This window comes from Thermobia domestica, chromosome 5 (assembly GCF_964235325.1).
Source record: "Thermobia domestica chromosome 5, izTheDome1.hap1.1, whole genome shotgun sequence".
In the NCBI taxonomy this organism is placed as follows: Eukaryota; Metazoa; Arthropoda; class Insecta; order Zygentoma; family Lepismatidae; genus Thermobia; species Thermobia domestica.
The window spans coordinates 270,570,441-270,597,519 of NC_137458.1; the positions used below are offsets into that span (position 1 = coordinate 270,570,441).

The 27,079-nt window shown below is 35.7% G+C and overlaps 1 protein-coding gene across 1 annotated transcript in view; it reads left to right on the forward strand.

Annotated features, from left to right (window-relative positions):
* Positions 1 to 1,951: 1,951 nt before the first annotated feature.
* The window catches only part of LOC145686623 (uncharacterized), a 56,348-nt gene continuing 31,220 nt past the window's right edge, over positions 1,952 to 27,079 (forward strand). Inside the window, exons 1-2 of the mRNA XM_081760085.1 lie at positions 1,952 to 2,211; positions 21,844 to 22,104. Coding sequence (XP_081616211.1) covers positions 2,206 to 2,211; positions 21,844 to 22,104 — 267 coding nt within the window. The 5' untranslated portion in view covers positions 1,952 to 2,205. The remainder of the gene's footprint in view (positions 2,212 to 21,843; positions 22,105 to 27,079) is intronic.

The following is a 27,079-nucleotide window of genomic DNA, read 5'->3' on the forward strand; positions in this document are numbered from 1 at the left end:
GGAGAAACTGGAATATTGGAATTCACTACAGTTACTTTTCGGTCATCAGGGTTGACTTTGCTCAACTGATGTGATGTTCCTAATACAGTGAAAACACATTTTAATGGATTAAGTAAAAGACCATTCTTAAGGCACCAGTTGCTAATCGCTGAAAGATCCCTAATAAGTAACTCTATGGTGTCCATAATATTTTCAGGTGTACTACTGATGAAGATCTGTGTATGATATGCATAGAAGTGTAAACTGGGAAGACTGGGAAGAAGATGGAATGAAAATAATGCTAGAAAGACAAAAGACATGGGGATTGGAACGAAGCGGTCTATGTCAAATATAGAAGTAGTAGGAGAGAAACTAGAACAGATGGCTAGTTTTCGATACCTGGCTAGTATTATTAGTGATGTGTGAACGTCAATCAAAACAAAGATAGGAATGGCGAAAGAAGTCTTTTGGTGGGGGAAAAAATTACTATTTTGTGGGATCTTGAAAAAAGAATTGAGAAAACGACTCGTGCTTCGTGTGGAGTATTGTTCTGTATGGGTCAGGAACATGGACATTACGCAAAAATGATGAACGTCTGGAAGCCTTCGAAATGTTAGTGTAGAGAAGAATGGAAAGAATTAGTTAGGTCGAGCGGAAAACGAATGACAGAGTGTTAGAAATGGTGGAGGAGAAAAGAACAATTTTAGATATTATTAAAAAGAAGAAGAGAAACTGGTCGGGGCATTGTCTAAGAGGGAACTATATCATGAGGGACGTGCTAGAGAGTATGGTGGCAGGAAAAAGAAAGAAGGAGACTACAATTGGTGGACGATATCAAAACAGATAAATCGTACGTGAAGACGAAGAGGTTAGCAGAAGGTCGTGGAACATGAAAGCTTCTGAGTTGCTGCAAGTGTCCTGCCAATACTGGCAGAATTCCTATGATGATAATGATGATGATTGTCAATAACATAGACTTAATGAAGTTACAAGTTTAACCCCTTCAGTGTGGGTGGCGAGTTAACTCGTGTCTTCAAAACGCACCTGCTGTGCGGATGGCGTATATATACGCTTTCGTTTTGCTTTGGCTATTTTGTATTGCGTATGGCGAATATACTTGCCCATAGTATGAGTAATGTTATTCCCGACAATATTTAGCGAGTTTGCGCTCACCTAAGAACCCCAAGAGACCACACAGAAAAATTGGGCTTGATCTTTCGAGGCATTCCCAAATTTTGTGTAACCTAACCATATGATGATGATGATGATGATGATGATAACCATAAATACGACGATGACCCAAGTTATAGTAGCTAATTAGAAGCAACAAAGACCATAATGTCGAAAATTTCATTGTGATTGCTTGAGAGGTTCATAAGTTATTAAAAGGTAACAAATTCCAGTTCTCAAAAAAAAAAAAAAAAAGAAAGAAAAAAGAAAAGAAAAGAAAAAGAAAAAAAAGAAAAAAAGAAAAAAAAAGAACTACATTCTTTACAGCGGTTCGCATCTGAAAATTACGCACTGAAGGGGTTAAATGTGTCCTAACATAAGGTAACTTTCGTGAATGCTGCTAGTTCTGGGAATCAAATCCTGTACGTTGCTATTAACAAGTAAGTGTTGTACTGTAGCACCACTATTAGGATCTTATTGCAAAGACTGAAAGCAAACTTATGAAAAGATGACCAATGGAGATGAAGGTTAATTCGAAACCAAATTTTTATGGAAAGCAAAGAACATTATCTATAGGCAAAGGCGTCGAACAATATTGCACTGGTTGTGAAATCTTCACGCCTAAATTTCTCTGTGCGGAAACGTAAATTCTGCAAAGCATGAGTCAGAGAGTAAACCTATAGAACAACAAAAAGAAGTTTTTGTAGCATTGTCTTCCGTTATGTCTTAACTTGCTTGATAAGATGACGCAATGTACTCTGTAGAACATTCTATCATTCATCCGCATAGTGTGTCCAACGACTGAAGCGCTCCGTTGTCTCTCGAATATGTTTGACGGTGTTTTCGTAAACAAATGAAAGATGTGGTATCTTTAGAAAGGATACTTACGTGTCTCCGCGCTTCATAAAATATTCACACACAAATTAAACACCTCATAACACACTATTTAACTTATTTCTATATAATCTATATAAAAATACGGTTAACAATCATACGTAAACACAGTGTGTTTTATTTCTTGTGTGACGGTGGGATCAAAGGATTAATAGTGCAACTATGCAGGTAAAAAAAAAATCCTCTATTCTGTAAAATGTTACAAATATTTATTTTAAAACAAATAGTTGAAAGAACATATTTATATTATCTGCATATCTTAGCTTTTGCCTCGTTGGTTAGTCTTTATTTTTAAGGTAATTTCCAGCATTACAGCTGTATGGCTTGTAGACCACCTACAGCTTAATGTTGGATATGAACCACATGAGCTTCCTCCCGCAGTTGAACCCGGGTCTTCCGTGTCGAAGGCGCGTAAGCTAATCATAATTACGACAGAGTTGTTAGCGATTAGCGTTCTCGCTTTGGGTGCCCGTGACTTGGATTTGGTTCTCGTGGCAGTGGTTCTCGCTTAGGTTCCAGGCTGAATTTTAAGTAAGGTGGCTCAGTGGAAGAGCATTAACTTCTGATTAGTGTTGTTCACGAGATAAGACGAGATAGAGCTCATCTAATAAAAATATATATGCTTTTTCGAGACGAGAAACACTTTCAGAACATCTTCTCGACATAATGACGATACAGTCCCGAATTTTGCCTAGTCTGCCTGATATGATGGTTCCCTGGTTTAATTTGTAATGAACATGTCCGCGGTTTCCCATGGGCTTCTCCCATTTCTACCCACAATTTTCACTCCATCATTTTTGGGAGGGATCATTCACATTCGCTACTCACCCATCCTCTTTCGCTTAAAAACTTCTTTCGTGGGACGTAAAGCTAAGTGTCTTTATATGGCCAGTTTCCATTGATATGCTGTGTATTTCGTAATTTACTGTTCTGTGTTATTCAGAACTTAAAAGATATTTTACGAAAAATATCGTATTTTTGAAGAAGTGAGGTTTCACGCTGAACTTTAATGAGAGATCAGAAAAGAAAACTGTTCAATCATGAGAGGCAGACAATGTTTTGTCTCATAAAATTATACTATGATAATAAATTACTGGGTACAGAATCATACTTAGATACATCGCATTTTGGTGTCATGACATGACATGACCTCTGACATTTGTCTTGTAAACTGCTATTGTATGCTATGCTTCTTAAATAGCGTGTTACAGCATCGATCGTAATGAACCTTTCTTGCGAATCTATGCGCTATGATAATATAAACGTATAATACCTAATTTGGTTACACACTTGCTGCTGGAGTGAATCGCGTAAAGATCCAGATTTAGTAAGGACAAACATTTACGCACAGAAAAATGAGAGCCAACACCAGACTCTTGTGGCGTTGCAAGATTTTTGAAAGTAAAAAAGATTTTACGAGTTTTATGGGGAAATGATGGTATATGATATTCAGAAGGTACACCTACGTATAACAAACATATATATGGTTTCACATAGTAATGTAAAATAATTTTATTTAGAAACCGGAGCAGTTTCATTAAAAATACACAGGAGTATGTATAATTGCAACAAATAAAACAGAACAAAGTATATTACAATTCCTAGTGGGAGCTCATGTGGTCCGGATCCCACGTGAAGCTGTAGGTTCTCGTCTAATACTCAAACTCACGTTGGAAGGAACGTTAAACTCAAACTCAATCTACCAAGTATATTATTACAAAAATCTTTGTTGTCTTTTAATTGTACTTTAACGAAGACTTTGTATCTTTTAAGAATTCCATTTTCTCTTTTAATCGTTAAAAAAAGATCCTTGTAGACATATCTAAATTTAAAGCGCTTAGATCTATGCTTTTATTAGATCACAATAGCTTATGTTCTTAACGATCGATCGATCAAAGCTGAAATATGATCGAGACAGTGTGGACAGACGAAGGCTGAGATGCTAAACCAAAAATACTCTTAAACGTATGGTTGAAGTGGCGTTTAGATAGGAGATAAAACGCAATCTCTCGCATTTTTTTTAAATGCTAAGATACGTGATTGGTTGCGTTGGTAATAGTGCGCGAAAAGTTCTTTTTTTTTTCCGCACTAACTTACAAAGCATTTTAAAACTGTCCAGGACCAACAACTCTTTTATTATTTAAAGAAGAGATGAAATTGCTTTACGGAAAAAAATAAAAAATAAAAATTGTAGCGTGCAAGAAAAATGTAAGATCTGGCAATCCTAAAGGCCGTGTGATCAAAATATTACTATTTTAATACGTAGTTACATATTTAAAGTACAGGGTTATTATAAATGATGCACCCATTTTTTAAAACTGGTAGTAATTAAAGTATAAATCCAAAATGAACAATCTTTATACCAATGGAAAGAGGAAAGTTCAAAGTTTCGGTGGGCAATGATGGTTCCCGAAGCGGCCGGTAGAATTCGCGCGGCAATAGGCCGCCATTCGTTTCCCTCTCAGTTGTCTTGTGAGTGAGATGGCTACCGTGGAGCACAAGATTTTCTGCAAGATCTGAGTTCGCAAGAAGTGAGTCACAAATTGTACCGCATAGATGTTTGTCGTGCAGCAGACAGTGGACACATTGAACATTTATAATGTATTGAAAAAAAAAAACTGAAACTTCCACTTTCCATTGGTATAAAGATTGTTCATTTTGGATTTGTAATTTAATAAATACACATCTTTAAAAATTGGTCCATCATTTATAATAACCCTGTATATATAAGGGATAATCGCGAAAACAAAGATCACAAAGCCTACCATGGCTTATGTGTGAGACATAGCTGGAAGATCAACACACCTGATGATAGAAGGTACTCAACACTAGTCCCCGATGTAATTACAGTTTTTTTTTTCAACTACTTTTAACAACGGTAGGCAGTTTCCCTTATCATTTGCACAGAAATCTGCGTCTCGTAGCTATACCACGAACCAATGGTTTTGACATAATCACATGCCAAATAACGGTGGCCAGTTATTTATTGATTCAGAACAGGGAAGGGATTAAAGTTACTAGGGGCAAGGTCAGGGCTGTAGGAGGAGAGCTCTAGCCGTCCCGAGTGTAAACGTCAGTGGTTGATGGTTACTGGGTCTACCGCTCTGTTCAGGGTTGCCATTGACAATATTGGTCCGTCTTTCTTTGAAGGCACGACACGACAACACTTCCTTACACGTTGCTTTAAAATTTAACCATCTCTATACACTTTCACAATCTTACCTATGAATGTAACCAGATATAGCGGTTTTGGCCCAAAAGGAACCGCACCAATGACCTCACTTCTGTTCTTGGTCACTTTTACTGACAAGTCATCATTTTTAATATCCGCTTCTCGGGGATACATGTTCAGAATCCGACGCCTTCAAACCTGCACCAAGACAGTCATGTTATTAATTTGCAAATAACTTTTCGTTAAGTTACAGTGAATACCATAAACGTTTTATGCTTTGCACTGATTTTCGATGATTCTTCGTATATATAATGTTATATTATTATTATTATTATTATTATTATTATTATTATTATTATTATTATTATTATTATTATTATTATTATTATTATTATTATTATTATTATTGAATAACTCGGTAGACCAAGATTTGATTCGTAAAAGTGTCTTGTATGAATTTCCACCCATAAGATGATTGTCGCCAACACTATTCATCCAGTTCCATTAATTCTGTAGTTCTTTTTAATGAATGCCGTCTTCCTGTTGAACACCTAAACGAAGACTGTATTATTTATGTTTGTGAGGCACGCCAAGATGTTTGTTACAACATGTGGTGTTACATTTTGTTTCAGGCTAAACAACAATAATGATGGTCTAGTAACGTAGGCGAACAAGAAATATACTTTCTCTCCTTGGCTGAATGTACGGTACTTCAACAATGCAACTACGTATATTAAATAAAATGATCTTGCATTATGCAATTCGAAAGCAAGCAATTGTGTGTACATGTTATAGATTGCCCTCTAATTTGCGATAGGTTTCTTACTACTTACATTTCTACTGCTAAATTATACAGTAGAAATTGCACTAGACTAAATTGTAACACCTCCCAGCAGCCGAAGCGTTTGAATTTGCGATTGCTTCTTCGACCCAGTGTTTGTAGATTTCGTTAAGAAATTTTCCCTCCACTGACTCAAAATTTTCCCTTGTTTCTTCAGTTTCTTTGACAGAAGTTAAGTAATAAGATTAGTTTAGCTATATTAAAGGAGGTGTCATCCACATTTGTTTTATTCATTTTCTTTGCTTTTTTTTTTTACTTTTTCCTTCATTTCTTTTACAAAAAAGGACGCACAATACAGCAAGCCAACAATGGACAAGGTGACCAGACGTCCCGTTTTAGCCGGGACAGTCCCTTATTTTCAACCGTTGTCCCGTTTCTTTCTGATTCTCAAACGGGACTCTTAAATGTCCAGTTTTTAAGCAAACATAACCCAGGAGTCCCGTAATTATTACTCAAAATATAAATGGTCAATGCTAATTCTACACTCTTCCGTACCAACACTCATTGGGAAGGTTCAGCCGTGCCTAGAACTTCTGAATATTCAAATGAGAATTGAGTGTTCTGTGATTCAACTGGGAATCGAATGGTAATTCTGAGTGTTGAAGTAGTTAAAAGTATTTTTGGGTAGTACTTAAGTTAGAAACGCTGTGTTATCATTCTTGCTTGTGTATTTTGTAAATTGAAAACACTGCTGAGTCCCAAAATGCAATATGGAAGTTACCCCTTACCCCCCCCCCCCCCGTTGCCGATTCGTACGCGTCCCGTTTTTAAAAGTAAAAGTTCTGGTCGCCTTGACAATGGATCCAAATTAGCCCATACTACTTCGAACACACACACACACAAACTATTGCTACTATATTTGTTTATTTCTAAAGAACAAAGAAAAATTTAAGCATTTATATGGAGAATCAGTCAGCGCGAGAATTTCCCTGGTTTTTCACGACTTACCAAAAAATATCCTTATTTCTTTTTCTTTATCTTTTTCTTTTTTTCTTTTCTTTTTTTTCTTTTTTGCTAAATTTACCTATGACATTTCCATATATTATAGAAGTTGCTCTCAAACTACAAACCTTTTTCAGTCAAACTAGCTCCCAATTAGATATCTGCACGGATGCGAATATTCATAAATAAGTCCGCTGATATTAGAATCAACTATAGGTTTTGGGACTGTTTATTCAGTTTCTTTGCGGATAGGGTATAAAGTTGCGGATATCGGTAAAGAGATAAAAATTTTCGTGATCGTTCTTCTGAACACTACGTATTTAGTTGAGAGCTCCCTCATGGCTAAGCGGTTAGCGTACGCTCCTTTTATTGTGGGAGATCGGGGTTCGATTCCCGATGGCAGCTCATGTAGTTCAAATCCCATGTAAAGCTGTAGATCTACGACTCGTATAGCCTCGCTGCTGAAAAGAACATCAAAATCAAATCAACAACAACTATTTTGTTGAATTGGAGTTTAGTACCCCGTTTTAGCAACGAGGCTATTAAAACATACATGATCTATAGTTTAAGGTGGAATCCGAATCACTGTGATGTATTCAAATTTACCATCTTCTCTTAGGAATCATCGAACACAGGATCATGCTCACCAAATACGTGGGTGCTAGCTATTACATCTGCGGGGTGAGCTAAAATACTATTTATTATAAGTAGTATGTACACTGATGGTATTTGTGTACTGTTAGAAGAAATAAACAATAATACATGTAATCTGCTACCCAACAGTGTATATATTTCGTATGTGCAAAAAAATCTGTTTCAATAGAATAATATTTTGAAAGTCATAAACTAATAAATAATTCGTTTCAGAAGAATAAAAACTGAGACACATAAATTAATAAATAATCTGTTTTAGTAGAATAGAAATTTCATAAGTATAAATTAATAAATAATCTGTTTCAATTGAATAAAAGTTTCATATGCATAAATTAATAAATAATCTGTTTCAGTAGAATAAAAATTGCATATGCATAAATTAATAAGTAATCTGTTTCAATTGACTAAAAGTTCCATATACATAAATTAATAAATAATATGTTTCAGTAGAATAAAAATTTCATATGCATAAATTAATAAGTATTCTGTTTCAATTGAATAAAAGTTTCATATGCATAAATTAATAAATAATCTGTTTCAGTAGAATAAAAATTTCATATGCATAAATTAATAAATAATCTGTTTCAATTGAATAAAAGTTTCATATGCATGAATTAATAAATAATCTGTTTCAGTAGAATAAAAATTTCATATGCATAAATTAATAAGTAATCTGTTTCAATTGAATAAAAGTTTCACATGCATAAATTAATAAATAATCTGTTTCACCAGAATAAAAATTTCATGTGTATAAATTAATAAGTAATCTGTTTCAATAGAATAAAAATCTCATATGCATAAATTAATAAATAATCTGTTTCAGTAGAATAAAAATTATCAACTAAATTAGACTGGCAACGAACATTATTGTTTATGATAGAAACATTTCTTTTTCTTGATTTTCTCGAAAACTAGAAATTAGAATTTACCCTCAAATATGTCCTTTTATGTGGCTCGGTTTCATCTATAGATTAATACATGTCTTATCTTTGGACAATATTATAGGTAAACAAACATAAAAATTTAATGTTTAGTCATAATCGTGAGCTCTATCTCATTAGCCATGCCCTATATATTGTACTCTTGGCAGCGTCATAATAGTTCGGTTACAGTATAATTTAATAACACTTTGTGTCAATAGGTAGCGCGGTTATCGTACAGCGTCAATTTTTGGGTTTACACACAAAAAAAATGCTTTTGTTGATTCTTTGGGAAACTACACAAGCTCCTTAATAGCTCTGTGGTTAGTATGTGTGCTTTTGGTGTACAAAACCCAGGATCGCTTCCCCGTGAGAGCTCATGTGGTTTGCTTCCCATGTTAAGATTTTGATCCTTGTGTTATATAATTTGGTGATGAAGTGGATACTTAAAAAATGTGACATTACATGACTCCTTATTACTTGATTCTCTGCATACTTTCTGCACTTAACCCATCTTCAGTTATCTGATCGATAAAAAATCCATTAAAAATCTATGCCAACGAGAGGGCGTAACCCTCTAATGGCTGGGATTAGAGGACTCTTTGCTCCTATAAAATAAAATGATGAATAAAGATTTATGAAGTTAACCCTATTCCCGTACCCTTAAAAAAATGGATACTTAAGTCATTCATGAAATGTATGCTCTTGTAGTTCTGTCCACTTCAGTAACATCTATCGATTAATACTGAAACCTGAATAACGGATGTGATTATTTATTTCTAAAGAAAAGGTGTTCTTTGTGCAGCAGCTGCTTTATGTGACGACTGTAATATAATAAATTTACCCTTTGCCATTTAATCGTAAATAAGAGGTGTCCGTTACAGAAGAGTTACTATTTGTGATGACTGTAATAAATTCACTCTTTGCCAGTTAATTGTAACAGTTAAATTAGAGATGTCCGTTACAGAGAAATTATCTTTCTGATGACTGTAATAAGTTTACATTTTACCAGTTAATCGTAAACGAGAGCTGTGCCGACTGTAATCAGAGCCGTACTTAGAGATTTCGACGCCCGGGATGAAGTAGAATTCGGCGATCCCTATATTCACCATATCAAACTTTTGATTTTTCTTAAATATCTTTTAGAGTAACAACTTTTGTTATGGTATGCTGAATTTTTATCAAGCTGCTTGGACAGACCATTGCAACATCCAAGAAACGATCATTATGTATCCTTTTACAAATAAGAACTGTTTTCAATAGTCTTTTTTGGATTAAAATTTCACAAAACTACCTTTGGTTATATGCCAATTCACTTGGAGAACAGTTATGAAAATTCCCAGCTATTTATAACGTTTCATACTATCGATAAGAAATGGAATATCAATACATTAGTAACTATCTGCGTTTAAAATGTTCGAAATAGGTGACAGCATTAATTTTTAGAAATAATTGTAAACTTCTGTAATTTTATTCTGTATATGACCAGACAAATACCATTTTAGTTTCGATTGCTTAATACCAGCAATTAAACGGGTTGAATATTTTAATGATAGACTTTCTTTTAATACTTTTAAGGGCTAGTGGTGTGATATTATTCTTTTAAATGTGCATGTTTCAACAGAAGATAAGGATGACGATATACAAGACAGTGTTTATGAAGAAGTAATAAAAGGTTATTTTTCCAGCTCCCGCGACATCATATAAAAGTTCTATTAGGGGATTTCAATGCGAAAGGGAAAGGATGTTTGCATAAGGAAAGTAATGACAACGGCGTTGGAATCGTGACTTTAGCAACATCGAAAAACCTCACGGTGAAAAGTACAAAATTCCAACATCGCGATGTTCGTAAATACACATGGACCTCTCCAGATGGAAGAATACACAATCAAATTGCATCACGGTTTAGTAAATAGAAAAAGACAGTCTAGCATAATTGATGTTCGGTTGTTCAGAGAATCTGACTGTGATACTGATCGCAGTGATCATCAAGGGAGATTATCGTTGAATACAGGGAATATTCAACATCTAAAAATGAAGAGGTTTAGTTCAAAGAAATAAGAGGAGAACCAGGCTAGAGGGGAGTACTAGATTGAAGTGTCGCATCGATTATCGGTTTTAGAAGGTTTTAAGAGCACTAGTGTTGAGGATACTTGGGTTCAAACTAGGGATAACAGTAAAATTTCAGCAAAGAGAAATGAGGCACGTAGAAATACGTAGGAAGAAACCATGGTTCGACCAGGAATACATTAAACTAGCGGAGAGTGGAGAACAGGCGAAACTGCGTTGAGTACAAAATTCGAATGATATAACAACATAAAATTTCGTTGATATCAGATGGGAAACTTCCAAAATGTATAGAACAAAGAAACGTGATATTTTGAAGGCTAAATTAGTGAACTTGAAGATAATAGTAAAAAAAAAAAAAAAAAAAAATCGAGACATGTATAAGGGCGTCATCGAATTTAAGAAAGCGTATATCAACCTCGCGTATATGATATAAAGAGAGATGACGGAACAATTCTCACTTATACAGATGGCATCTTGAATAGATGGAAAGATTTCCTTGACAATTAGCTTAACACGCAGCCAAAAAACTAATGTTGGTGGGGAAAGGGAAATGCACACAGCAGAACCATTGCTATAAAGAAATTAAAGAGACACAAATATCCTGGTATATTCTGGACGAAATTCCGGTTGAGTTAATTTTAACTGGAGGAGAAAAGTTGGGAAGAAGATACATAAACTCATTCTCCTTGTCTGGAACAAGGAGGAATTGCCACAAGAGTGGAAAGAATGAATCATTGTTCCAATTCACAACAAAGGCTACAAAGCATGTTGTAATAATTATGGAAGCATTTTCCTATAGGCAGGCCTCTGTTTTCATCATGCTATAAATTCCTCTCTAACATTCTATTAGCAAGATTGGCCCCATACGCAGACGAAATTATTGGAGATTATCAGTGTGGATTTAAAAGAAATCAATCAACTATGAATCAGATATCTACCATTTGACAAACACTCGAAAGGAAATGGGTGTACAATACCGCATCAATTATTTATAGATTTTAGAAAGGATTATGAAACTTTTAGGAAAGAAATATTGTTCATTTCTGCAGAATTTGGAATATCGAAAAAGTTAGAGCAATTAAGATATATTTAAATGAATGCCAAAGTAAAGTTCGAGTACGAAAATTCTTGTATACGAGTTTCCACGTCGAAAATGGTCTGAAACAAGGAGATACGTTGTCGTCATTATTATTCAACTTTATTCTGGAGTATGCTAATTATGGATGCGTCAAAGTATCAAATAATACTTTAGATGAGGTGGATATTTTCAAGTACCTAGGATCAGAATCATATCCACGGAGAAATTAAATGCCGATTGAAAGCAGGGAATTCGTGTTATTATTTAGTTCAAAATCTTTTGTCGACACGAATTCTGTCGAGGAATTTGAAGCTTAAAATATATAAAACGATAATTATGCCTGTTGTTCTGTATTGTTGCGAAACATGGTCACATACTTTAAGGGAAGAATGCAGACTGAAAGTATTTGAGAATCAAATCCTGAAATTAATATTCAGACCAAAAAGGAACGGGAATTGGCAATGCCGGAAACTTCATAGCGAGAAATTTTCCAAACATTGAAATTAATGTATACCTTTTACCAAACATTGTTAGAGTCATCAAATCTAGGAGGCACAGGGCAGGTCATGTAGCAAAAATGGAAGAAAATAGGAACACTTTCAAACTCTTGACTGGAAATCCAATAGGAAAACGTCCATTAGGAAGGTCTAGGCTCACATGGGAGGACACTATTAAGATGGATCTCGTGAAAATAGCAATACAAAGTAGAAACTGAATCCAGTTGGGTAAAGATAGAAATAATTGTAGAGACTTTATGAGCGCGGCGTTGAACTTTCTTGTTCCATAGGCCATATACTTAGCTCTTTTACGAAAAAAAATATTTTATGAAGAATAACGAAAATTCATAAGGAGCCTTCTTTGTGAATTTCGATCGAAGTGAAGAATGTGTTTATAGGTGGCAAAATCCGTTCTGTTAAGTTCTGAAACCTAAAGCTCCTGTTCTACAAGTTCGAAAATGTTATTATTACCCGTGTTTACGTTCATTTTTAATATTCTCGTTCAAACAGTACCTCCCTCTTCACTCCTCTCATTTTCATACCTTCCTTCTCACCATAGAGATTAATCCGATTGGGCAGAAAAGCGTGATTAACTAAGCAAATGCATCATCATCACAACGCCAAACACGAATTTCAGACTTTGGCCGTTTCAGGCTTCTGCGTACACAATAAGTCGTTACTCGGCACCCTCTATATCATATTGTCATTAACAAATCAAAATAATAAGTAAAAATTTGTTGCGACTCTTATTGAAAGTGTGAATTGCGAACGGAGCGACCAAGAAAATTTTAAACGAATTTATTTCTTTGCAAACCGACAACAATATTGATTTAATGGGGTGCCAATACCTATACGGGGCGCCGCGTCGTTTGGTCTTTTACAACACTTCATTTCTTCTTACTCGTTCGGCGTCCCCATGCTATCAGTGAATAAGTAAATATTTGTCGTGACTCTTATTGAAAGGTGTGAATTGGCAGCGGAGCGACCAAGAAAATTTTTAACAAATTTATTTCCTTGCAAACTGACAACAATATTGATTTAGTAGGGCGCCAATACTCATACAGGGCGTCGCGTAGTTTGCTCTTTTCAGTAGATCCGATTCATAATTTATGGAAGGACATTCTAACAAGATTCAAGAATTCGTTGATAAAGCATCAGTATCTCCAACAAAATGGCGATTTTTTGGCGTGCCTGGGGGGCGCGGTGGCTCAGTGGTAGAGCGTTCACCTCCGGTGTTTGGGGTCCCTGGTTCGATTCCAGCTCGCCGTGTGGACTTTGTGGTGGACAAACACCGTGCTCGTGGGTTTTCTCGGGGTTCTCCCGTTTCCTCCCACTTTTTCATTCCACCATTTCACTCATCTCTCATCATCACCGTCTCCTTTATTCTAACCGGCATAACTGTGGGACGTAAAACTTAAAGATTTCATTTCATTTTTTGGCATGCCGTGCATGCTTGCATATCTATAGGAGGAATTACCTGTAGTGGATAAAATAAGACTAATGAAAATCTTTAGTAACGACCCACAATCATGTTCAGTGAGCCAAAAAAAATAATTGGTTAATGGAAGCTAATGATTACGAAAGAATTGACAGAATGAGAATGTAGGGAGAAAAAGGAGTACTATCTCTCTGCCCTAGAAAAAACATATCCACTAAAAACTCAGTTGTCTGGAATCGAAAGTGGATACCCTTCCAGTTAGGGGTTAACTTTCTACTACTGAATCACAGTGTCCACCCGCTTTCTCCTCCACAGCCGACAAAAGATCGTTGACAATACGTTGGAGGTGATGGCACATGAAATTACCAAAAATTACTCTCTAACAAAAAGTTGTGAAGTTTAGATTCTGATAATGGCAAAAAGACTGCAGAAGTGCGTTGGCAAGTGGAGCACATAAAGGAACACAACGTGGACTATTCAAACATGCAAAGTTCAGATGTGTAAGATTTTTACCCCCTCGTACCACTGTCGGGGTATATTAAATGCTGTAATCCCTGAGGCCTTCTTCTATATAAGATCCCTGAATGGCATTGTCAAGATGTTAAGTTTGCGAGAGAGACGAATTGAGGAACAGCTTAGAGATGTTCTTGAAATTGTCCACCGTAGGCTTTAATACACAAGTTGCGTCACCGAATCTCACGTTGTCTGGTAGGTCAAATACGCCAGGTAATTCTGAGGTTATCGTGCCCAATGCAATAACACGGGCAACGAAGTCCTAAGAAGCTCGAGTAAGGGTGTAGCGTAGTCGCTAACTCTCTCGATTTCGGTGCGAGCAGTCCCAGGTTCGATTCCCGGTGGGGACACTCGGTCAAAAAGGGTAACAGCTTTTTCAGGCCAGCCACCTTGAATGAGGTTTTCCTGGGTTTTCCTCATTCACACCAGGCAAATTCCGGGGTGGTACCTAACTTATACGTCCATAGCCGCTTCTTTCCTTCCCTTTCCCCGGATAATGTGCTCGCCGAGGGACGTCATCCCTCAAATGGCCATAAGATGCCGAGAGCCCAGAAATCTAAATCTAAAGCGAGACTAAGACTCGGGTGACCTCCACGACAGTCGTACCCCAAAACAACCCAGGTTACCCGGAACTCGTGGCATCACTGACATGGACTTTAGGAGAAGCGAGTAAATGGAGAATGGAACCCTTCTAGACGTTGTGATATAGAAGGATGGATAGATAAGGAAGTGAAAGGGTATTAGAAGTTGTAGGGCAAAAGAGAAGAATATTGAAGAAAATCTAGAGAAAAGCAAAAAGTAGGACGACCGTACACAACATAGGCTGTGATGAAATGGATCTCGAAGATCGTGATCCAGGAAAATCCAGAAGCAGTTAGACCCGATAACCACAAACACAACCCGAGAAGCACAAAGTCTTGACTCAGAGTGACTCGGTTTGATCCGAACAGACTCTTGACTTGGACTAACCAATATCCCGGAGGCAACAAAAAATCTTCATACAAATCCTCATTTTCCCTGTCGTCTCACTAAATCTGTAATTTTCATTCTTGCTTGTTGTGTGTATCTGTATATGTCAAAGCATTGCACTGAAAGTTAACTACAAGGTTTATCAGTATAAATACTCGATAATTACAGATAAACTACAATGTTTTTCTTACGAGGAATAATCAAAGTTTAATCAAGTAAAGCTGTATAACTTATTCTTTTAGAATATAAAAGATTTTACTGAGCCAAAACAAAGTTTTGTTAAATCTTTTTGTATAGTCCATGTTTTTTAAAAAAATGTATTAACTTTCAGTGTGGGAAGGCCATGAAATTATCTACATATATGTAAAAGAAAGTGACTATGTTTGTGACTTAACTTTTGGATCATCCGATCGATTTCAATCAAATTTTAAATATAGATGAGGTCCAGACCTAAGAAGGTTTTTATTATTTTATTTTGACGGTACAACGTGGGAGAGGGGGGAATATGTGATTAAAAAGAATGATTTATATTAGTATCGAATCCATAGTTTTCGGGGTCGCTGAGATGAACACTGACACTTGCGATGCCGTTTAAATCCAAATTCAGCCCCCATTAGTACTCCCAAGGGCGATGGTGACATGTAAAAATAATTGGAAATGATCGATATTAGTGTCAAATTCATAATTTTGGAGTCCCTAAGTTGATTGGTGACAATTTTGGTGCCCTTTATGTCCAAAATGAAACGTATTCTCCCTGTTCGAAGAACTCACATTTTGCTACTATTTCATATATTGAATACATTGTATATTGTTAAAGAATGTCAGACTGGGAACTGAACAAATGAATAATCAAGCTCGAATACACATAATTAATCCACTATAAAAAATCTGCAGTAATGCAAACAGCTTTTATTTGGGCTGCTTCCAGGTCGCCGGATCTGTTCGAAGTCACCAGTTTTTTCCTTTCTAGGTTTCCGAGACTGTCAGAATGTTCAGATCTGTCCTGGTCACCCGTTCAGACCGGCTCTGAGAAGTGAGATCCGGACCAGGATGACCCGGAGGAAAAGTTGCTATTCAAGTGACCCTGTGACCAAAGATCAGTTCAATTGCTGATTATGAGACATAGTGGAATCACGTTATTAGCTATGGAAGGAACGGCAGAGGAAATGTCCCTAGAGGAAAGCTCGATTGAAATATATGAACTAAATAATAAAAGACATGATGTGGGAGAAAAGAGCAATTTTAGATATTATTAAAAATAAGAGGAAGAGAAACTGGTTGGGACATTGGCTGAGAAAGAACTGTATCATGAAGGAAGTACTAGAGCGCATGGTTGCAGGAAAGAAAGGGAGGGAGAGAAGAAGGTTTCCTTTGATGGGTGGTATCAAAATTAAAAAAAAAACAATCGTACGTAAAGACGAAGAGGTTAGCGGAAGACCGTCAATCATAGAAGCATGTCAGCAAGTGACCTGCCAATATTGGCAGAATACCTAGATGATGATAAGGCAGAAAAATACTGGGAAATGAACATTTGGCTCAGGATAGGAAAAAAATGGAAGGTTGCATCGAACCAATCGAAAGTTTGCAAGCTTGACAAGGAAGAGTCATATGTCCGCATCCGCGACAACTTCTTTTTGTACATGAATGTTTTTAGTATAACACTTCACTTAAATAAAATCTAACCAGAACGAACACTTACTATTACTAATTTGTGTTATAGTATTCGCAAAATAGGCTATATTATTGCCTTCATTTGACATAAGATAATCTATCTGATGAAGCCATTGATATGTTCTCGAAACTATATAACACAGAATAGTAATTATAAGATTTTGCGCAATTTTATTTAAGTTATTTGTAGTTTCAAAAGCTAGATTTGAATTTGGATTTGATATCAGTTTAGCGTCCGTTTCAACAGCGATGCTATATGACGCGTAGTACTAGAGCTTAACATAGGATTTGAACTGCATAAGATTCCAAAGCTAGAATATGCATTATTCAAATAAAACACTTCATTAAAGTACTTAAAATAAGAGGGGATCTTAACAGTTAGCATAAAATATAATGTAAAAATCTGGTGTTGAGTGTCGCAAAACTGCAATGCTTTTGTTCCGAGATACGAGATAATAAAATTATTAGGGTTACCATTACGAAGCGAGCCAGCAGTTATTGCTTAAAGTAAACCGCCTATGCATCCTGAAACACTATACTGTTTATATAATTCTCAGAGAATAGCTACTTGCCATTATTTACGCTACTGTAATTTACAGCACCCTCAAATAGTATTTGCGCCTTTGGTGCCCCAACACTTCTGTGCTATTTGCCTAACCTTTGGTGTTATATTTTCGACTGAAATAAAATGAAATTTTTAGTATGATGTCACATGGTTATGTTATGTAGGTTAATGAAGACAGATGATTAATGGAATGGATATGAAATAATTGGTAGAATTGAAATGTCGGAGGAAACGGAAGTACTTATGAACAAAATGTGGTTCATCACGAACTAATATGACCTGGGATGAAATCATGGGCTGCTCGCACAGCGCTCTATATTGTAATGCCCCATCAACTTACGTGATTGCATTACAAATATAAAATTTCCTTGTGTTATTAATGTCTAAATAGTCATTTATTTCTTATTGCATTATTACAATTTATTCCATTTCATTCGTAGTTATTAAGGTTAGTTTAAAGGCACAAGTTTTGCCGCTAGATGGCACTACAGTCTTCGTATCTCTCCCATGTATTTTTTATCTTTCACGAAAATTCACGATTTCTCTTACAAATTTCAACCTACAGACTTCAAATTTTTACAAATGGAACTTCATAATCTATCGAAGGCAATAATCCGTGCCGATTTTTTATTTAGAATCTTCTTCATTGTTGAAATGGCGTGATTGTTGAAATGGATATCCAAACCTTTAACAATGAAACTGTTTCAACAATGAAGAAAATTCTAAATAAAAAATCGGCACGGATCCTTTAATAGGTGGTGAAGCTCCTTCCCTAAAAATTTGAAGTCTCTAGGTTGAAATTTATAAAAGAAATTGTAAATTTTTGTAAAAAAGTAAAAAAAAAATATTAATACATGGGAGAGATACGAAGACTGTAGTGACATCTATCAGCAAAACTTGTCCCTTTACACTAACCTTAAATGAATCACTCAGTTTAGTGGCAAACAAACACTTAAAATTCTGCGTCTGGAAAGTTAACGTTGCGTGAAGAAGAAGTAGAAATTTGATAAGTGAAAATAAGTCTGATTCTTACTAAAGGTAGAAGACTAGTAATAACGTTTTACAGTGCTATCCATTGAAAGTTATAATTTGGTTGAAGGCCAATTGATAATGAAAATAATGTGGTACTGAATAGTTAATTTCGTCCTGCAGAACCAAATTCGATACAACCTGCCGCGTGATATCCAAACTTAAGCAAACTCAACATGATTGGATTAATTAAGAATTCTATATATGAAAATATGATTACGAGTATTGTTTACTTCCTACATGCCTAAGCTGTTTGTTTCTTTTTATTCATTTTCATTTTCAGGGTTCTGCCTACGTTACTAAAAATAATACAAAATTTACCATTCTTCTTTTGCTTGTTTATTCATAAATGAAAGGAGATAATGACATGCAACTTACCACAATCATAAATAATGTTGTTCTACAACAGAAAATATTAACATGAAGAATTGTCAGTGTTCTCATCCATAGAAATTACAGTGTTGCCAGAATAACAATTTCCCTAAAATCTAAGTTAAGGCAGCGACTAGAGGAACGATCTCAACTGCACTTGGTTACGTATTGTGTTGTTTTGGTTTGCTGTGAACTACTTTTTAAATAGCATTATTATTTAGTTTTAATAACTGTATGTTAAAACTATTTTGTTTATTACATTTGCATTTTTTAGTCGCTGCCTTAACTTAGATTTTAGGAAAATTGTTATTCTGGCAACACTGTAATTACTATGGATGGCAACACTGAAAATTCTTCAGGTTCATATTTTCTGTTGTAGTACAACATTATCTATGATTGTGGTAAGTTGCATTTTATTATGTCCTTTCACTTATGAAAAACAAGCAAAAGAAAAATTGTAAATTTTGTACCGTAAGCAAGACGGGGATACTCAGCGTAATAACATAATATAAATAATCACACGATTCGAGTGACAAAACATCTATTTGTGAAATAAGATAATTATTAGATTTACGACGTTGTGATAGTTAATGAATTTATGATAAATAAAAGTAATATAATTGTGAAATGAATAATGTTGAATGCTACGTACGATATGGATAATGAATTATTAATTAACTAGCATATATTACCCGCTTCGCTGGGTTGAAATGAAAATTTAAATGCACAACTCCATATCTCATGTGTTTAATACCCGTGAAATATGCTTGCAGTAAATGTTAACATTATATCGCCTGTCATTTATGTTAACCCGCCGAGTGACACGGTCATGCGGGTTGCATATAAATACGTTTATTTTTACCTATGATGAACTAACAAAGGATTTGTACGTTATGGACACTTGAATGGTCAATTATCTCAAGACACTGGTAATTAAAAATTAAAGTGATATGATAAAAACCATCTAGGGTCCAAATCCTAATAACCCCCCAAAAATGAAAGAAATTGGTTCAGCCGTATTAGCGTGGTGAGGGAACAAAGGATTTGTACGTTCTCTTTTATATAATAGATTAGCATATATTACCCGCTTCGCTGGGTTGAAATGAAAATTTAAATGCACAACTCCATATCTCATGTGTTTAATACCCGTGAAATATGCTTGCAGTAAATGTTAACATTATATCGCCTGTCATTTATGTTAACCCGCCGAGTGACACGGTCATGCGGGTTGCATATAAATACGGTTAGATTTAGCTATGATGAACTAACAAAGGATTTGTACGTTATGGACACTTGAATGGTCAATTATCTCAAGACACTGGTAATTAAAAATTAAAGTGATATGATAAAAACCATCTAGGGTCCAAATCCTAATAACCCCCCAAAAATGAAAGAAATTGGTTCAGCCGTATTAGCGTGATGAGCTAACAAAGGATTTGTGCGTTCTCTTTTATATAATAGATTAATGTTTTTTACAATTTGGTCACTACGTATTCTGATGTGTGTTCTGACTGATTGACTGAATTTTGCTCCTGAATTTCTATAGTTGCTATTGCATGTAATTACCCTGTTAAGGTTCCGTGCTTTTGTCTTGCATGTCCTGTAGCCTATGTTACGTTGTGCTTATGACTGTAGAACCTAATTACTACTTACCATGTTTATAGTGAGTGCATGGATTTAACTATTAGTATATGTATATATTAGCTATAAGTATGTAGTTTAGTATTAGTATTAGCACTGGCGTATTTAGGGGGGTTCCGGGCTTAAGCCCCCCAAATCTTACTTACTATAGTAAAATATATGAAATATCTTGCAGAATTTTCACATTTTCAGACAAAGCCCCTCCCGAATGTTAGCAAAGCCCCCCGAAACAAAATCGTAAATACGCCTGAGTATTAGTATAGTATTAGTATATGTATATATTAGCTATAAGTATATGAAAACAGCTTATACTCAAATTAGACTGCCTATTGATAACAATTCAATAAACTCAGATTGAATAAAAGCAATTACTATGGGATATTTGGTGTAATTTATGTAGAAATAATTTATTTAGAAATGATGATGATATTATTCTGTTAAAAATCTTCATTACTTCTCCGAATATTGATCAAAGTTTAATCTGATGGTTAACTTCCAAGGAGGGATCCTGTAGATCTGACACGAGTCCTGTGATCTTCCGGCTGGGCCAACGAATTCATTAATTCGTTCACAACTAGAACATCAACGCTGTATTATCGTCACGAGTCATCTTCGGCAAGTACAGTGTGTTCACAAAACTACATAACATTACCCTTACAGAAGTGGTGAAGAGGGGAGTGTTACAACTTGCCCAAATTACTATATTATTTGGTAACGTTTTAGGACATATTTATTTAACTTGTTACTATTTAAGGATAAAAGTTACGAAAATGATAAACAATAGGTCTATGTCACATATAGCTTCTGTGCTAGAAAAGATAGTGGTCCTAATTTCGAGAAAAATCTAACTAACCAACGCAACTTAAAAATACATTTTTAATAAAATATATTATTTAATATTAATTTCAGAAGTATTGAGAGCTTGCCCCCTCTAGACTTTCACGGGGGCTATACTCAGGCGAAAATAGTATAGTCGCTAACTCTCTCGCCTTTAGTCTGAGCGGTCCCTAATTAGATTTCCGGTGAGAAGACTCGGTCAAAAAAAATGTTTAACAACACTTTCAGGCCAGCCATCGTGAGAGAAGTTTAACTGGATTTTCCTCATTTACACCAGGCAAATACCGGAATGGTACCTAATATAATTGTTCCAGGCCGCTTCCTTCCTTCCTCTCCAATTCTCTGGGCAGTGTAATCACCGAGTGACGTCATCCCTCGTATGTGTGACGGGCTGACATGGCCATAGATGACGAAAACCTAAAATCCAATCCCTAATCAGACGAAAATTGTGATTGTTTACTAAGGGAAAATTGTTTCTTTTTAAACATAAAAAACAAAGAATTTGCATTCCTTCTTGTTGAAGAAAACGATCACGGAATTTTTTTTTTTTTTTTTTGAATGAATATCCTTTTTATTTTATTTCATTTCTAGGTTATCTTCATATTTGTAAGTGCTTTGGCATTTGGAGTCAGCCAAGCATATTATTACTCAAGTTTTGCTGGTCCAGTCTCAGGTGAAGTTCGCCAGATTTCAGTACCTGTTTCAGCGGCTCACCAACAGGGGGCAACACATACTTATCATGGAGCTCCTACGCATCACCACCATCAAGGACAAGTTCACTACGCAAACGGACCAGCTAGTTCATCTTCTGGTCACTATGCGGCAGCAGGAGGTTCAACCTTTGATTATGTTGTAAGTGAACTACTTTCAAACACAATTTCTATATTCCTTAATAAGATAAATCATACTTATGAATTGCAATTAAGATCTTTTTTATTATTATTTGTATTCTCGTCTCACGCTTCTAGCTACACTTTAAACTTTTATTTATTCTACGTCACTACAAGTTCCATTTCTGTAATAAAGTAAATAGTGACTAGACACTTTACACACAATAAAATTATATTGAATGGTGCTTATACAATCCTAATAATTTAAATAATGATTTGTTTTATCCATTTATCAGAACCAGAAAGAAGTATAATTTTGGACACGTACAAGTTGTCTTAAAGGTGAAAATGGACCAACTAGTATGGTTACCATTCTATTTATAAAGTAGTCATTTCTTCCTTGGGTAATAGTATACATGAGAACCCCCTTAGTCTTCCGTGCGCGAGGATACTTCTTACTGTTCCACTACGTAGGGAAATGATGTTATTTCATGTACAAGTAGTAATAGAACACAGAGGAAACGCAGATCATGTTGTATTCACACTCCAATATAAAGTGTGAATACAGCCTGATCTGCGTTTCTTCTGTGTTCTATTACCACTTCTACATGAAATACCATAAATTTTACAGGAGAAGCGAAAAAACGGTTGCTTAACTAGTATTGTACCGATAGTACTGTTTTTCAAACTATACTAAGTAGTTACAAAGTAATAGGGAGCTTTTAGACTTACATTATTACACCATTAGAAAGAACATAATCTATTTAAAAAGTTTTCTTGACTCAATTTCGATTAAAAAGTGAGTTACTTAGCACAGTGTACCTGGCGCGCGAGAGAAAATAGACACAGATAGCTCGAATTACCTATATACTTATATAAGTATGTCCATGTTTTGCAAGTAATTTTCAATCAATATAAAATTTGAACGTAATGAACACATGATTAGTTTTCTCGAATAAAGATCGCATGCACCACTGAGAGCTCAGGAATAAGCTTAATCTATGTTACGACAGTGGATATATGTTTATGTAATGCATTACGATTTTATGAACTTGTATACGGAACAGAATGTACTTAAAATGAGATGCAAACTATGCGAAACATCGAACTTCGAATCTAACTTGTTTGGTGATCCAACCTGAGACCACACATAGCAAAGGTGAATGCCGTAGTTCCCACCACAACGTTCAGGAAGTTCGTGTTGTGAAGTGTCAATTAAACATGGAGGTGTGAAACGATAATAAAGCATTTCATCAATTTGAAACAAAATATATTGTAGTAATAATTTACCCCATTTGTTAAGATAATGAACGTTCTATTATGTTCTTAAACTGACAGTCAAAGCAGAATATATTGGATAATAAATGAGAAATCGTAAAATTTCAATTTCGGTACGATTAAATACATTTGTGCTATGTACATGCTATGTGTTGCGTTATCCGTTAGGAGGTATTGAACATTTCTGATTCAAAGGACGGAGTTCATTTAATAGTTTAATTGTATAAGCAGTATTGAGGCTATATGAGACAAAGTCTATTGCTTAAAGTGAAATATGGGTTACTATTAGGGTTTTATCTCGGGTATGATATACTCACTGAAAATTGAACCTGGAACACACGCATTTAAAGCATTAGTGCTAGCAAATTCTAACATAAGTAAAGAATGAAAACAAAAAATAAGAAGCGGAAACGACAGACTGTATGTAGGGCTGTTCCAATAATCGAGTAATCGATAACAATTCGATAAAATTTCAAAACCGTTTCATCGATAAAGAATTTTAATTTTATCGAATTATCGAACTTTCGAGACTCCTGAAATGTTTGAGACTTTCGAAATGTTCGAGACTCTCGAAATGATCAAGACTCTCGAAATGTTCGGGACTCTCGAGGTGTTTGAGGCACTCGAAACGTAAGAAACATTAGACAACTTCGAGACACTCGAACTGTTCGAGAGTCTCGAATTGTTTGAAAGCAGCAAATACAGAAATTCAGTTGATTTTAGTTTAGCGTCCCTTTCAGCAGCGAGGCTATATGAGACGTGGACCTACTGATTAACGTGGAATCCGAACCACATAAGCTCCCGCCGGGAATCGAACCCGGGTCTCCCACGCCAAAGGCGCAAACGCTAACCGCTTAGCCACGGAGGAGCTCAAATACAGAAATATATCAATATGACCGCATTTGTCGAGTCGCTTCAATGTTTTGAAAAGTTCGGGATTATCGGAGTATTCGGAAGAAACAATGCATTCGAGGTTATCATAGTTGTATATAATATGTATTACATATATGCAGGGTGTTCATATTAAAACTTCTCTCCTTAGCAATGAAGTGAAGGAAAAGTTTTTTCCCCACAGATCTGTACAAGGTTTAAGCAGTCTGTCAGAAGAGAGAAAGAGGAAGAGAAAACATGCATCACCCGTATGGAATTGGAGCCCAAGACACCATTAATCTACTAATAGTCACTTTGCCGATTGCAGGCAGAAAAATAATTTTACGTATGATTTCGACAAATACAACTTTGCAATAACTTATCAGATGAAAAAAGTTGTTTGACTAGTTTGGCTGCAAGAAGGAATCATTGGGGAGGTGAAGGAACCGAACTGTCCATCACTACTTTTGATAATACTCGAAATGTCGATAATACCCGAAACTTCGATAATACTCGAAATATCGATAATACCCGAAACTTCGATAACACTGGTCTACATCAATTTTGCTGACTGGAGGCTAACTGCTGTTCTTTAATAATTGGAGTGTGCTAAATCCAAAAATGAAATCCGTTTTTCTCTATCACGTCAGGTATTTTTACAAAATGAAATTTTATCTAATATTTCATGTATGCTTTAGAATCATTAATCGTAACGTATTTCTGCAAGATGTCACAAGATGGCAGCACGTACGCTGTTACGTTTAATTTTATTTTTACGAGTTATTACGTAAGAATTAAAGAATATATTAAATAAATTATAAGTAATTCAAAATCATGTTCAATTAAAATTGAAGAGGATATTACGTATGTAAAGGGTTGAAATAAGGGAGCACTCGCAGCTGAATTTTTATGCGGGGTGAGGAATTACGATGCACTCTTTGTTTATGGAAAACACGGCTAGTTAATAGATTGCGAAAGGTGTGCTAGAATTTTGTGGAAGTTTTGCGAACATTTACTGATCTGGTTATTTCTAGCATTGGTGCACTGTATTGGTGTAGTGATATCTACAGGATTACAACTACTATAGTGTAGACTACACACATCTGACCAAGTTTAAATAACATTACATCTATTCGTAGAAAGTGTAAGAACGATCCGGATATAATTTGCAATATGTGTGGTTCTTTCACAACCCCGAAACAACGAACAAATATTTCAGAATTTGTACGAAAAATGTATCATGCATATTTCGAAATTAAATTGGCCGACCAAGATGCGACCATGTGCGACCATGGGTGAAGATTGGGCGACCACGGCCACCACATAAAATATGCAGGACCTGTGTAGAAAATCTCAGACAATGGATCAAGGGTCGAAGAACAAGCCTTAGTTTTGGAATCCCAATGATGCGGGGAGAGCAGCAAAATTATTTAATGACTGCTATTTATGTATGGTAAATGTATCTGATATGAGCAGGAAATCTTAGCATACTATTCAGTATCCTGATCTTTACTTTGCTAGAAGACCTGTTCCTCACAGTAATGAAATTCCTATCCCTACATGCAGCACGTTTGCAAGTTCCAGTGATGATGACGATTGCTCTGTCAACATAAATACAGAACGTAGTGACGAGGATTTTATGGTGTCTGATGAATGCAATTCATGCAAACCATTCCCTCAATCAGAATTAAATGATTCATTTCGCGACCTTGCTCTACCAAAAGCATCAGCAGAACTGCTGGGTTCAAGACTGAAAGAAAGGAATATGTTACACCAGGAACAACTATCGTATATCGGGACAGAGAGAAGCATCGACTACAATATTTTCAAAAAGATGAAGAACTTGTGTATTGTACAGATGTATAAAGACTAATTGAAGCTATGGGATGTGATTATGATGCGAAAGAATGGAGGCTCTTTATTGACCCTTCGAAGAGGAGTTTGAAGTATGTATTGCTGCATAATGACAATAAGTTGGCATCCATTCCTGTTGGTCACTCCACACATTAGAAGGAAAGCTACCAAACATTGAAAATGTTCATTGAGAAGATAAATTATGAGAATGGTAGATGGCTTGTGTGTGGGGACCTCAAGGTAATTTCAATGTTACTGATCCAACAAACAGTTTTTACGAAATATCCTTGCTTTATTTGTTTATGGGACAGCCGTGCAAGCAATGAACACTGGATGCGAATATTGTGGCCTGCCAGAGTAGATTTTGAAGTGGGAGGAAAAACATCCAGAACGAACCGTTTGCTGACCCTAAGAAAGTGTTACTGCCTCCACTACACATAAAGCTGGGATTAAAGAAACAGTATGAAAAAGCTTTGAATCAGGATGGTGCTTGCTTCAAATACATTTGCTCGAAATTTCCTACATTGACACAGGAGAAAGTGAAAGCTGGTATTTTTGACAACTCCCAGATAAGGTTGCTAATGAAAGATAAAGAGTTCTTACAAACCATGAACCCCACAAAAAGAGATGCATGGGATGCTTTTTTGCCATTTTTACAAACTTCCTTGGAAATTTTAAAGCGGATGACTACGAGAAACTTGTGGACAATTTGATGGCCACATCTCAGAAGTTAGGAGTAAATATGAGTGTGAAGCCACACAGCCATCTAGACTATTTTCACTCCAATCTTTGTGCCCTTAGTGAAGAACAGGGTAAACGATTTCACCAGGGTATCAAAACCATGGAGAACCGGTACCTGGGAAGGTGGAACGAAACCATGATGGCGAACTATCGCTGGTGCTTGCAGCGTGACGTTCCAGAGGCCACTTACTCCAGAAAATCAAAGAAACGAAGATTTTTGCCTAAATAGGTAAGCACGTTGTGTTATTTTGTTG